General features: G+C 39.1%; 1 protein-coding gene across 3 annotated transcripts; it reads right to left on the bottom strand.

Moving 5' to 3' along the window:
• Positions 1-321: 321 nt before the first annotated feature.
• Positions 322-14,344, bottom strand: LOC109465726 (serine/threonine-protein phosphatase 4 regulatory subunit 3A-like). Of its 3 annotated transcripts, none has more exons than XM_019763117.1 (16): positions 14,055-14,344; positions 13,688-13,743; positions 12,460-12,558; positions 8,601-9,224; positions 8,085-8,162; positions 7,647-7,718; positions 7,300-7,344; positions 6,692-6,863; positions 6,357-6,433; positions 5,651-5,780; positions 5,052-5,210; positions 4,644-4,813; positions 4,227-4,372; positions 3,517-3,710; positions 2,978-3,123; positions 322-2,812 (listed from the first exon to the last, which is right to left on the bottom strand). In XM_019763117.1, the coding sequence occupies exons 1-16, from the start codon at positions 14,194-14,196 to the stop codon at positions 2,705-2,707; spliced, it is 2,418 nt and encodes an 805-aa protein (XP_019618676.1). In that variant the 5' UTR covers positions 14,197-14,344; the 3' UTR covers positions 322-2,704. The 3 variants fall into 3 exon arrangements, with proteins under 3 accessions (XP_019618676.1, XP_019618679.1, XP_019618677.1); XM_019763120.1 differs by having other exon boundaries at positions 4,275-4,372; XM_019763118.1 differs by having other exon boundaries at positions 5,651-5,753.
• Positions 14,345-15,212: the final 868 nt, after the last annotated feature.

The raw sequence follows: 15,212 nt of genomic DNA, 5'->3' as shown, positions 1-15,212 counted from the left end.
TTAGTGATATCAGAATACATTGTAATTTGTGTATGCATGTAATGTCCTGATGTCTTTTCGAGGTTATGGTGGAAATTTCATGTGGAGGAAGATCCTTTTGACTACCATTGTGTGATATATCCAAGTACATGTATCTTCAGTATCTTCTATAAATTTCTATCTCTTCTGATATGACAACACACACTATGAAGCTGCATTGATTGCACCAAAGGTTTATGATTAATGTGATCATGAAGTTGCCATGGACACGTTTTTCAGGGGTATTCATTTGCCATTTACAGATCCTGTTTGGGATGAACAAGAGAAAGAAGGTATCAAAGGTTGTTTTATTTCAAAGCACTTTATTCCATACAGACTACCCCGGTTATACTACAGATAAAATCCCATGGTGGGCAGTTCATCTTTTTACATGATGAAGCATGGTACATTTAATCCTACCAATGTCTTTTCTTCAGGGGCAGTATGACAGACACCATGAACAACGTATGGTAGGAGTTCCTTAGGGGGGACGTGTTGCAGCTCCCTTACTGTTCCACAACAGTACAAAAATATTTCTGGAAACACAGTGGTCACAAATCTAGGACGTTCTTTTCGTATTTGCCTCTGGCACACACACATGGGTACATATCAGTAAGGAGGCATGGAAAGAAGGAAACCTTGTTTATCTGTAAAAGTCCAAATAAGTCTGTGGATTGACAAAACTTGAGAGAAAGTGAGAGCAGCCCAAACGGACTCGCGTGGCATTGGGACCCATAGGGAAGATGGGTGACAACATCTAAATGGGGCCATAGTCAATTCTAAAATTGAAAATAAAAAGTCAAAAGTAACAATTCATTTTTAACGGTTGTGCTCTATTATTGGCCTTGTTGATACTTGATATAAAATGTGGATTTACTTTACAAATCAGTACAGCTAATCTCTAAGAGAAATTCATTGACTATGTCTACTTAAACACACAAAAAATAAATTACTGAGTAAAAGGCATTCATTCACTCAGCTACACTTTGTATGGGCCTGTTCTTACAGACTGTGACAATTCTGTCTTGAATACATACTTTGGAAGGTAACACCTATTCCCCGTCCAATAGTCAATTTTGAAATAATTACAACAGTTTGCAGCTCAAGACAATAGCATATGCCTACTTAAGTAGAGAAGCACTAAGGGGCATGGCAACCCAGATTAGTCCAATTTTGAACTGTAGTTACATGATACATTTCAAACAAAAGTGCTCTACATAAGATTACAGTAGTAAGTACCTATAATTGTGGCCCTAGTCAAGTATGTACATGGGTGAGACACACAACACTCTGCCCTGCTCTCACCATTCTGTTTACTTCTTAAAATACATGGAAACAACAATGAAGGACACAATTTTCCCCCAAGGGTCATGACAAGTGACTGGATGCAAGGCATTCTACTTTGTGGAATTTGGCTGCCTTGTACTAACTGACTGCAGCGACAGAAGTATCCAATAGGACACACCAATTGAGTTACTTGATTCCTGGACTATCTTGTAAAATTTTTTCCAAATATAAAAACAAAACAAAAAAGAGTAAGTTGATTTGAGGACATTCTTCTTAAGGTTAAAACCAAAAAGGGTAATTATCTTTATACAATTGTTACATTCAGCTTATTGCCTCTATGACCTTACTACAGAGATGGTACCTACAACTAACACATTTGTACTCTGTGATTGCCACAAGTGAATGCTACAATACATGCTGTGAAGTATATAAGGGCTCCTGAGTGTTTTTCCCCAATAGTACTTGATGTTTAGGTTGAAAATCCAAGAACCAAGTGATCAAATCAGTGCAGAAACAGTCTCATTTGTGCTTGTCCCTGAACAACATCTATCATCTCTGAGAAGAAAACAAGTCACAATTAAAGACACACATGCGTAGTTCTACCATTATGTGCCCTCTAACTACAACCTTGGTACTTCTACATCTAGCTAGTGATTGGTAGGGAACAATGTCAAGGTATGGCAGGTGCATCAGGTCCTGTTGGTATCTCCCAAGTGTCAAGACAGCTGTTCACCTCAATGCTGGAAAATCACTGGGCATTTACTTTCCTAGCTGTTTGCTGTGGTCCCATTGGTGATAAAGTTAGTAGATATAAAATTGTTAACGCTGGAATCCAGATGAACAATCCTTGTAGAACTATTCCTTTCATATCAACCTCTTGCTATGTATTGTCTTTTCAATATGCTTTTGATTTTTTTTTAATATTTACAATTTTCAACCTGTGACTTTTGTGTGCACAAAAAAACACAACCTGTTACTCCTGGTGTCCAGCTATTATACTTCCTTCTGACTGACGTATGTATTGGTCTCTGTTTTACATGTAGTCAGAGGTCACAGGTCAAACTAGTAGAAGATGAGGCTACAAAGTTGCTGATAGTGAAGCCCAGACTGGCTTGTTTTAAGTATACATAACTATTCTTGTAGATTTGTTTTCAGTTTGCAGGTAAATACATGAATCCACCTTGGTTGACCAGAGGTAAAGAGAAGAAAGGGAAAAGTTACAGATTACTCAGTCCTTCTGGATTCCAGTCCAGTAACATTTCGGTCCCAAGGCCTGAAGAGCTTCTCATCTTACAGATGGAAGACTGCAAATCTTGCAATGGTCCTGGCCTTTCTACCCATTTTTCCTTGACCAAATTTGTTTTACTGTGCATGATTTCGATTGGGATTGTATGTCTCCTTAGGTAGCCAGACGTGGCCTTTTGGCAGGTATGCTACTATTTCTGTCGTCGTCTTCATCTTCGTCTGAATCTTCATCTGGATAGTCTACAAGTCCAGTGATGCCTCCCTGGAGAAACAGTTGTGAGGCAAAGTTAGAATGTTTATATCCTTATAATTTCAAGTAAGCAACATTGTACCTGATTACTTAAATGTCCTCAAGCACAAGAACAATTGGATAGTTTTTCATGTGTCAGAAGTATGCCCAATACTGGTGACTGTTGACAGAACTCACATTGTTGGTCTTGACTTCTGGTGAGGCTGGTGGGGACGTGGATGCAGCTGGAGGAGATGTGTTGAACTTCCTGGTCGGAGGTGGCGGACTGGGACTTCTTGTGGGGTTTTTTAAAGGTGAGGGTGGTTTGTTCTCACTTTCACGAGCTACAGGAAAAGGAAGTACACATCAACTATCTCATCACTAATCCCTATGTTTGTCTACTCTTCACATTACTTCTCATGGATTATTATAAATAGGCTGGTTAAGATTCCTTTGAACTCCTGATATAAGACTATGGAAAGATACAATCCATCAAGGCGACAATAACTTTATTGCAAACTATCATCTCCAAGGAAGAAAGAAACATGTTTTCTTTTACTTTATGTATTTATCTATACACTTACCAGATACACATTGTAGCTACTTGTCATGGAGGACTATTGAAACCAGTGTACAAAACACTTTTTTGTGGGCAACCTACGGCAAAAATTAGGTTGCCTATCAGAATTCTAAGTTGCCCCACCTATAAGTTACTACTTTCTCAAACATGTACTTACCTCTCTTTCCATCAATGATTTTTGAGATGTGGTCCAGTTCTTCATCCATCTTGTTTTTGAGCATGTCTGTGACTGGGACCACAGCCTCCCCATCCTCCATCTCCTCCTCATCCTGCTCAAACCAAATCTCTTCCTCCTCGTCCAGGGAACGGGCGTCTCTTCGGTAGCGGTGGTTCCGCAAAATGGACGGAACACTGTAGGGACAAAGGTCATGTGCATCTTTGTCAAACACTTAATTTACCACAGGAACACCAGAACAGAGGGGCAATGAGCAACCTACCATCTGACGTCACAATAAGGAAGAAATTACTCATTTGTATGTTGTAGATAGTGTTACTGTTACAACTAATTCTCACACTTTGGTGACGTTAGAGGTCACTCCACTGTCTAACATTAATTCATTTCCAAGTATATCTTGATGTATTGTACACATATTTGTAACATTTTGACATTCATTTCTAACAGTGCTCTACAGTACTTTTACAACACAACCAACAACCTCACTAGTAAGTTAGTGGACAAGTTCAGAATTCACAATTGATTGAAAGGTGACTAAATTTAGTTACATTTCCCCTCTCAAAGCTGCAAAGAAAATCATGAACCCTTTCTATCTCTATTGTTAATAGAACCTGTGACATTCAGTAGTTGGAATAAAATGGATTAACACAATTCACTTCTTTGAAAAAAAAAACATGGTTACAGGACAGTACCTGTCCAAGCTAGACTTGACGTTTTGTCTGTCCATGTGCTGCTCATACCTCAACTTGAGTCCCTTGAAGGTGTTGACATAATCAACGTCTTTCAGCTGCTCGTAGAATGTCTCAACCACATAGGCCACCAGAGATTTGATGTCCTCCTGTTGTGGAACATTCATAGGAACAAAAGACATTGTCAGCACCACTTCAAACTAACATTACACATCAAAATATATAGTAAACAGCTTTGTCTGAAGGAAATTAAAAATTGCAACATCTCCATCCCTGCACAATATTCAAAATGTTGCAGGACGCAATGGGGTTGAGGCAAACAATACCTGTTTGTTCAGCACTTGGGGCAAGCAGGCCAGGAGTCACTGGTAAACTGAAAGTGATGTTATAATACTACCCTAACACTAATGCAATGCTTACCACTCTGATGAACTCGAAGAGTTCTAATGTAGCTGAGTTGAGGAGGTTGTAGCGCTGTCCATTGGTGAGGAAGGCGTCCACAATAGGCTTGAGCAGGTTGCCTTTGATGATGTAGCGATTGTAGAACTCTTCTTTCAAACTGATGATCTTCCGAACAAACCGCAGTGCACCTTCAGGGAACAACATAAAATTTAGGCCTGTTTAGCAAACAAAACAACAGCAGTTTCTGTCACAGTCACACATACATACTCACACATAAACATGTACTTCACTTGAGGTTATGATGTCTTTTCCTCCTTATGTGAAATAAACAAGATGACAATGACAGCAGAATCCTACAACTACAGATTAAACTTTAGTAAATAGAAATCATACAAGATCACCCCAACAGTAGAAGTTGGTTCATACTTAGTGCGAGATGTCCGTGGCTGGACTTCATGAGGACCAGGATCCTGCGCAGCAGGTCCTTGTTGAAGATGTAGTTTCGGATGTGATAGGTGTGATGTTCCACACAGAAGGCCAACAGCTCCAAGATCAGACTCAACAGCTGGGCTGTCACATAGTCATCTGGAAAGGGACACAAGTTAGAACTTCCAGCAGTTCTACCAGTCTGCACCCTACCCTGGCTTAGGAAGGTGAAAAGTGGAAATCAACTGAACAAAATTCAGTGTCAAGTTCAACTTTTGTTAATCTGTAACTTGTTCAAGCATAACTTCAGTTAGAATGTGTAATGCAATAGAGGTAGCTTGTTATATAGGTAGCTTGTTATATAGTCCACAGCAAGCATACTTAGTTCCTGTTATTATGACAACAGATGGCAGGAATACTGACCTACAATGCGTCTGTCATCACTTGAGAAAAATCTTCCAATACAATGTCATAGTATTGATTTTCATCTCCCATTACACAGCTAACAGCCATGTGCTGATACCAGATTAAAAATTCACTCTGACACAAAATCATTTTCAAACATTAATTGTAGTCACATCAAGTGAACGGTCACATACCTTTACTTGGTTTGTCCTCTGTAGTGTTTGCCAATAGTGGGGCTGTCAGCACGTGCATGCAGTTCTTGTAGAAGAAGCTGAGGAATTCTGTCTTCTCAGTTTTCTGGGGAAAAGGAACAGAGGCCCATGCCTTATGGTCGGCAATGGTGAATGGCTGATATTAGATCAACAACAAATCCAGATATCACTTTATACATTCATTTCATGTGCTATGGATAATTTTAGATGCCATGACCTGTCTTCAGACAGACTTAAGTATTCTATATCTTTTCAAAAAGACTAAATTCCTTATCCATGTTTTGCTGGGCTTCAGTATTGTTATCATCGAGTTCAGCTAACACAGACAATGTCCCACATTCTCAGACTCAACCTGTGCTTCTGGTACTGTATCTACTGGTAATATCTATTCAGTATGTCAGTTATTCAGAGATAGGCAGATGGCTGATGGCATCTTTGCATTGTACAGCTCAGCAAATGATTGCCTATGGCTTAGTATTTAATTCCTTTCAGAGTGTCATAATATTCTTACATTGTCAGAAATACCACTATCAAAGATGCAGACTAACGTATATATTGTAACTACAAAAAACATTGCGATTATAGCCTTGTTGCAAGACGCAGGTTGTCCACCATTACACAACATTATCGATCACAGACCAACAACTGAACAACTACAATCCCAGGACTACATCAAAACGATCCTTACGTTTGCTGTTGCCATCATGTTCTCCGGGTCAATCAGTATCCTCAACACTCCACTCAGCTGAAGTGCATTTCCCAGCTCTGCAATACAAATGGGCATAATTTACTCCCATGAACTAGAACACTCACCTAAAATATGCCACAGTGCAGAACTAAGAAAAATCCATTTTCTAGTCGAATATTTCAAAACCAATATCATTACACTTGTAAAAGTCAGCCCTTGCAGACATTGGCATACTTTTTACATGTCAGAACACAGTATGACTATGAGCAAGAAGAAAAATTTTAATTGAAATCAGGCGCAATCTATTATGTGAAGATACATAAGCAGCCCTGTACCTGGATCAGGGTCACAGATCATTTGCTCGATGATGAGGTTGACAAGCAGAATGTCATCGTCCTGTTGGTTGGCCTCCTGCATGATGAACTCCCGCACCATGGACGGGCTGTACTCCACTATGTACATGATGATGTCTGTACAGGCTTGTCTCACCTCAGGGTCATCCATGCTCTATAAAAACAGATGAACTTAGTCAGGCGTGTGTATAGTCTCATAATACCAGTCAATCATCATCTCTGTGCATTCAATTCACCTTGCAGATCACAAAAATTCTGTAGAACTGACATTTCCCAAGAGATATGAGCTACAGTAAGGGCAAAATCGGGAAAAATTGTGGAGGTCTAAAAACAGCCCTAACTATCCATGGAACTAGGTCAGTATATTAATAAAGCACATGAGAACAGCAAAAAAGACATCCTGTACTTCCCATAAAACACTCCTCAATGAAAAGTTCAAACCTCTATTTACCTGCTGATGCCTACATATGGCAAGTAGCGTAAGCCAAACAATAACTGTGATAAATGTCTGAGCAGAATCTTTAAGTCCACATCTGGACTGATGAACAACTGCATGTTACTTTCTTCAAAAGTAGGGTGTTGGTACTTACCAAAATGACTTCTAATGCTGGAAGGATCCCGAGATTGGATAATGTCTGAAGAAGAGAGAAATACCTGATTTACAAACACATCTGCTTGTTACTCATAAGATTGCCTGGGATTGCCAAACTTAGTACTTCATGATTGATGAGCCCACTTTATGCACTACATGCAATTATTTATACCTCATGACCTAGGAGACAAAGCCAGTCATAACACCTATGAACATGGAAACCGACAGAATCCATATCACACAATGACACTTAACAGGTACAGCATCTGTGTGTAAGTCCCATTCCTCATTAGTCTGTAAGGTATTGTGAAAATATAATATTGTTTATCTGTTTCACTGTTTTACCTTGAAGAAAGATTCTTTAGCTTGTGGCTGCAGTGTCTGTGAGAAGGTGCAGAACTCTTTCAAGAAGTTAACCTGCAAAAAAAGGTCAATACAACATTTACTTTTGTCTCGCATGCAGACAAGTACTGCTTGTTGACTTGCAAAGTTGCTTGTTGAGTTGTAAAGACTACTAAATGCCAGGTGCAGATTGTGGAGTATTCAACAAAGAATTTCAAAGCAACATCCAATAAAAGTATTACTTATTTCTTCCTATCAATACAATGGAATTCATGAATAGCTCGGTGGGTGTTAAAAACAAGATTTTCAGTTAGAAGCGAAACTATAAAGGAAATATTTATCATCATGCAAATGTTGCTGACTTAGACCCATGGAGAGTTGTCTGGGTCTGTTCATGTTTTGTTCCTATGGAGAAACTGGTATGAATCTTCAGAATCCTACCAATTCTCTTCTTCTGTTGTCGTCCGTGGCTTCATCTGTGAGCTGAGCAAACAGTTCTGTCAGGAACTTCTCATCATCCTGGAACAGGTTGTATTGCATTATTTATCATAAGATTTGACCATACACTTGGGAGACCTTTGTTCTGAAGCAAGCCCAAAAGTTTGTAGGCCCAAAAGCTTGTTCTGAAGCAAGCTCCCAAAAGCTTCAGTAGCATTTATATTTAAGTGTGATACTGATAGTCTGTGGAAATCACTTTTAAGGGCAACACACTGCCTCAAACGGAATGCAGCTAATTACTGTATACTGATTTTCTGTGAGATACAGGTTCCTGCCATCAGTTTCTGAACTGGATGGAAAACGGTAGCAATCCCCTAATACATACTACTGCCTTGGCATAGACCAACAGTTGTTTCTAAGTTATAATGCACAGACTTAATCAGCAAGATGTTACATGTGCAACTTACAATGTCCTACCCTTGTTAACTATGATTGAAATCAACTTGCAGTACCACTCACCTGTATCATACTAACTATCTCTATTTTGTTGAAGAAGATGAAGGAACTTAGTGTTGACAGCATATTTTCCTCAAACACTGACGGTGTGGGCAGCACCACGTCTTGGATGTACTGAACTCGGTACGTTTGGTGGATCTTCTGTCGCAGTTCTTCATTACTGATGGGAATGACCTCTTTAAAGGATGCACTGTTTCGCAAATAGTCCCGATGACTGGCTTTTTCAGGTTTGCTTGGGTCATACTCCAGTATTCCCACGGTATCAAAGATGAACTCATCTGAGAACATGACTTCAAACAGTGCATTCTTGTTTAACAGGAATATACTCTTGTAAATCTCGTACAACTGGTGCAAGCCCTCAAAGTTCTCCAGGTCCTCACACATGTGAAACAAGTCTACTATCTTCTTGATGTATCCTTCATACTCTATGGCGTTGGCCAGCTTTTCTCTCCGAATGGGGGATGGAAGTACACTGTTGAAGACCTCGGAGATCTCGTCCAGTTTGCTGAGCTCGCAGGGCGGCAGCTCGATGGGAGGGGCGGCGTCTGGCATATCCTCAAACTTCTCTTCTTCTGACTCCTCCACGATGTCCTGGGTTATGTCACATGATGGATCCTTTCCTTGAACCTGTATTTAACAAAAAAAGAGAAGAGGTCAAGTAAATGAACTAGTAGGCATAAAGGACCTGCTGGGCAGAAGGTGCCATATGTTGCCTATAATTATAAAACCAGTTTTCAGCTCCATGGAACAATAACTGACCAAATTAGAAAGGACAATGTCAAGGTCCTATTCAAGTACATATACCACAAAGTACTACTGGCAGTAGTAATTCTAGTCACTAAGTTTAGTTGCAATCAAAAGTGCAGCACTGAAATATCCATGACAAAGACTACCGGTATGTCTTAGCTAACAAAGTAACAACTGATATGATGAGACTGGGATCAGCAGACTGTAAACAGAATAGTGAATTATGAGTATCGGTATAAGAACAACGGAACAGTCATAAGCACTACATTGAATGTAAGACATATATAGATACTGGTATGTTTAAAATATTTCCAGTACGTGCAACATACCACATATCTTTTTGATAAACAGATTACAATAGTTTCTGCTGTGAAAGGTTCTGTTGTGATCCCAAATTTTCTTTCTACCACACAACTTACATGGAACTAAAAGATTACTCTCAATTCATGCTTACACTAGTAGCATTACATTAATGCCTCAATGCTGGCAAAGTGATATAATACACTACCCTCTAGAGAGACATCAACAGTACCTGGAGTCCAAGGCATTTAGATCCATTTGGAATCCCAGTCTACTAATGTTAACTATTCACTATAACACATGGCATTCTGCCTGCTTCTTCACTAATGGAAGTGCTGTTATGTAGTGTAAACAATGACAAAGGGACAGGCTGTATTTAGGCTACACTAATAGCTGGACTGGCAGGAGACCACCTAGCCCTAATGCTCTTCAAATAATAAAGCATTAGGTTTGTGGCATCAACTTATGTTATACATAAGAGAAATTCTTTTGCAAGATGTTTAAATACAAATGACAGTACATATTATATGATAACCTTACCTACAGCTCCAAAGTAAGTTAAGTTACCCTTTACCCAGCAGAAAAGAAAGGTCAAGACCACAAAATTTTGGTATACTCACAACTTTGGGCACCTAGCATGGATCAGAGTCAGACTACATGTATGTTACTTATTTTTAGGTTTTATTATGACTACTGAACAGAAAGTAAACAACTTAGAATCTGATCAGAGCAAGAAAGTGGATTGTTGCATGCTGACCCTCAGACATTGGAATATAACTACATTTATTGTCAACACAATCGACACAAGTTTCAATGATGAACCCCAGTAATGCAAATATAGCAACACTGATGTTTTTCAAAAAGACAGAGAATATAAAATGTGATGTCTTTATACTATATGCATGTGCCTTATTTGAGATGTGTGTTTTGTACTTGTGACACAATTTAAGTTTGAAGGAATTTATTTGCTATATTAATCACTTCATCATTTACAAATTATGTGCTATGTATGGTGGTACATTCCTGTTTTGCAACAAGAACATAATGCATACTAGCATTTAAGCATTCAGATGCAAGCACGTCTAACATGTCTAGGCCAGACACTGAGGTCAAAGTCAAATAACTCAGCTATTAATGTCAAATGTGTTTATCTTTTGAAGCAAAACATCACTAAATCTTATTGATGAAAACAACATCCTACTAGACTAATACTAGGCTGTCATTACCTTAAACTTCACTACCCGCTACCCTTTCATTCTGAAATCCATACAAATTAATGATCTACTCAGGTCTATTCAAAATAAGATCTACTTATTACTATTCTTGTTACTAGTAATTATAAAACTGATCAACAATAGAAAACACCACCATTGCACCTAAGCAACAAAACCACTTTAGCCAGCATGTTTCAATAAATATACTAGTAACCATTTTAGTACAACAATCTGAACATAACATGAAACATAATTCTATACAGTTCTTAAATACATGCAAGTCTCAACATGACTATTACATTAGTCTTTTATATATTCAAATGTTTATTCTAAAACTTAATAACACAAGACTGAAAGACAACCAGCAAAGATTTATTTGTACTGTATTGCTATTTACAAATTTTGAAATTACAAAATTGGGACAAGTGAGAGACTCGTCTGCTAAAACCATGGATGTTAATTCTAAAGAACTTCATTAATGGCTGTTGAATACCAAGTGAAATGCTACATCTGTTTATAATCAGGCCATGTTGTGGTCTGCTTGATGGAATGACTGCAGTATTGTGACAGTGAAGGCAGTGCACAAGTCAAGTGCAACTGTTTGTACTTGACCTTATCAACACTAACACCACAGTGGTCACATACAAGATTACTAGTGGGAAGTCTTGTATCCTGGGATGTGACCACTCTATCTGGGGACATGTTCAGCTACAAATTAACTTGTACATTAGAAATCTAATTTGTACGGGACAACACAACTTCCAAACCTTGTGTAATGCTAGAGTCATTGGGAGTCACTGACGTCACAGTTGAAAAATATATTTGTTTGTCTATTGTCAAAATTCCTGATGTAAAATGCATTATTCCTTTACTGTGGAAATAAACAAAATACCTGTTTACTCTCAGGTCATTGATACTTTCATAATAGATCAAATGCATCTGGAAAGATTTTCCTGTTAAGCTCAAAATTCAATCTTCTTATTCAATCTTTGCACTAGGCATAACTAAAAAGTCTCAATCATCGAGTCAATGCTGTAAAATCTTTAGCATATCTACAGAAACAAGCTAATTGCTGATAAAACATCTGCCACACCAACTCAATAATACTATAGTAGTGTAATTAACCTATTCAGAACCAGCAAAGCAGTGCAAAGATGCCACATGTCTCTACAATCTCTACAGTGTATCATTATCTACACAATATTCAAAATTCAACAGGGTAAAATAGCTCCACAGTACATGAATTACTGTAGGAGAACTGTATATGAACTTGAGCATATGAGTCTTGTGACTGTGAAAGTGATAATATAACTATTACTGTATTAGAAAGCAACAGCCAGGAGAGGAGTAGACTTCAATGTTTAGAGATACAATTTACAATAACTTTCCTCCAGGCATTTAGTCTGCCTTGCTTCACCTAGTACAAATGTAAAATACACATAATGTGGGTACAGATGTAAATCAGTATGTCTATGAAACCATACAAATACTCTTCCTAAACACTGTTACACTAACAGTAACAACTTACGCAGAAAAGTACAACTAAAACCCCAATTCTCCTTTAGTTTTGATGACACATTACTAGTTCTACGATGTCCTACCTGGCATATCTTCTCCCATATCTCATCACATCCCGCCTTTTCTTGGAAGCTGAGTGCAAGGTCAACGTTGTCAGCTTCTGACCAGACGATCAGAGTCTCCTGCAACACAGGATGTTACATAATAAACATTAACAAACAGAACTTAAGGCTGGGGGAACGATAATGATCAGGCTATTATTGCTGTTAATAGGGTTGAATATTTGAAATGGTTTGTAATGTGCAAGTTGAAGGGATTGGAATTTTGATGCTAAATGACCTCAAAGAGATTACAAAATACCTAAGTATCTCCTCTTCCTTTCCATATCTGATATGACACCTTTTCCCCAGCTCGATGTTTGCCCTTTGACATTTATATATAAAGTACTAATAAATACTACTAGTTTACTACACAAAGACATTAATTCCTTTCCATTACTTCTGGTTTGCCTAAATTCTAAACATGGGGGGGGGGGGCAGCATCTGTCTTGGATGGAATGGTAAGCATAGCTAGTATAATAAATAACAATGTTCTTTCCCTGATATGATACTTCACAGTTGATGTTGTAACTGCATTCATTTACTAGTTAATCTCCCAGCCATAATGACACATCTATGGTGCACAGACATCGTCATGGTGGTTTGACCATTGCACTTTCAAGGCCTTGGGCAAAATCTTCCTGCTTAGCCTAGCTAACAAGTCACATGTTGTTTTCCTGGCACACATAATTTAGTTGCAATCAATTCCATTGTAGACACATATTCACCATGACAGACAATGCTGCTTGGGGAAAAAAGGACTCCGGTAGTACAAAAGTCAGCACTAAAACATCATTCTATCCCCATCTCTACATATTATTTTATGTCTAATTCATTAGCATTCACATTCCAATATGTCAGCATGTATATGTAATCTGTTCATTGTTGAATACTGCCCTCAATAATAATTATGCAATTCACAGGTATGTAGGCTCGGTATCAGCAAAACGTGTGACAGGCTGAGATTTGCAAGCATAATTTCAGTTGTGTGATTTTGTGAAGACAGAATTTCCCCTTCACCTCTACATTTCGCATCTTCCCTACATTTTGTCCTATTTTACAAATAATGCAAAAAGTTAGCCGCAAATAAGCTTTAAAATCTGTGTAAACATCTGTTTTTGCGGGACATGTGAAAATCCAGCCCACGGCGTCTGCAGGTACATGAGACAACGTGTGCAGCCGTTATATTGTATCACACATGGGAGGCATTTACCTGTTGTTTCTGATAGGCTGTGTCCGGTTGAATTTTAGACTCCAGAAGTAGAGACCCTGCACACAGGGAAGAAAAGAAACGTGCGTTAGTGATGGACTGATTTCGATTCGTAAACACAGTCTAGCTGATGCCGGTCAGGCTTGCTCCTTCTTCTTTATACTTGTCTGATCAGATGCATGCGAAGATCTGGCCGTCTAGCGCTTGGACTCTAGAAGTCTGCGCACCTGGGAGATTGGTTATAATCGCAGTGAACTTTACTATATTGATCGAGGAGAAATAGAAAATTTTCTACATGTTTTTGCAAAACTTCGGGAAAAAATCTGCAAGCTCGAAACAAGAGCGCCAAAGGCAAAGCAGCGATTATTACCATCCGACTCGGCTCGCACCAACAAGGACATCCCCTTCAAGCGCTCCACATACGACGATGACACATGTCCCGTGCCCCTGTCGTCCCATTGTCGATCTTCATTCAGGGCGTAGAGCTTCACACGCCGTCTGGTGTCCGCCATCGTGGTCGTATTCTCCGGAGTTCGCCGTTTCAGGCGATCCAGTTCATGTTGTGTGTCACTACCTCTACCTATCCAGAAGAGCCGCCATATTGGTTCGAACAATAACAATACGGGGACTCCAGGTCTAGTCCGGAGGGGCGAAGGCGGCAAATTCAAAAGTGGTTGGACCATGGCCAGTCCTGACACGATGCAGCCGCTCAATAATCACTTGCTTGCGGCTCGCTGTAAATTGGAATGGACCCTGGCACCGCTTTATACAAATATAAACAGAATGGTGATTTTTTTTTTCTAAGTAACAGTAAAAAGGCAGTTGCAATAAACGCTATTTTCTGGGTTCGTGCCGTGGCTTTGAGCTTTTGCCCTCCTTGACCTTGGCTTTGAAGGCGCAATGGGAAGGTTACTGATACATTGTGTTTCACGTCATACGCCAGTATCCTAAAATGAGCAGCTACAGAGGAGTCTAAAATTACTAAATAAAAGCAACCGCGACCAGTGAGGGCTCACTGAGATCGAAGCTCCTTGATGAGACTCACTCTCATCATGAGTGCCGAAATATATCACCCCTTAATACTCCGAGAAAGATAAAATGAGATGTTGACTTGATGTAGCTTCGGGCAACCAAGCTTTTGTATTGGTTTCTATTTCCATGTTATAGTGAAAATCTCCAATGGTCAGTTCTAACTGTAACAGCGTTAACGCTTTTGCTGCCAGGCCGCGATCTGCTTATAGTCCGGTTGCCAAACCCCCGATTTTTGAAGAACCTTGCAATGCGGTCCATACAAAGTTTTTTTGTTGTTTCTATATCTCTGAGGTGTGCTCTTTCAGAATCTGAATGATGCCACTCTGTCATCCTTGGGCAATTCGCACAATATGCAAATTAAGGTGGCCATTACTGAAAATCCAGTTTTCGTCAATATCTCAGTAACTACTCATGGTATCAGAATAATTTTGGTGTCTATCCCCATCTTTTGAGGGATAACGAATTAAATTAAGCCATTTCAGTAAAGATAGAACCA

Source organism: Branchiostoma belcheri, unplaced genomic scaffold (genome assembly GCF_001625305.1).
Source record: "Branchiostoma belcheri isolate BF01 breed outbred unplaced genomic scaffold, Haploidv18h27 scaffold157, whole genome shotgun sequence".
Taxonomy (NCBI): Eukaryota; Metazoa; Chordata; class Leptocardii; order Amphioxiformes; family Branchiostomatidae; genus Branchiostoma; species Branchiostoma belcheri.
Note: the sequence above shows the minus strand (reverse complement) of the source record. Positions and strands in the feature narration are given on the sequence as shown.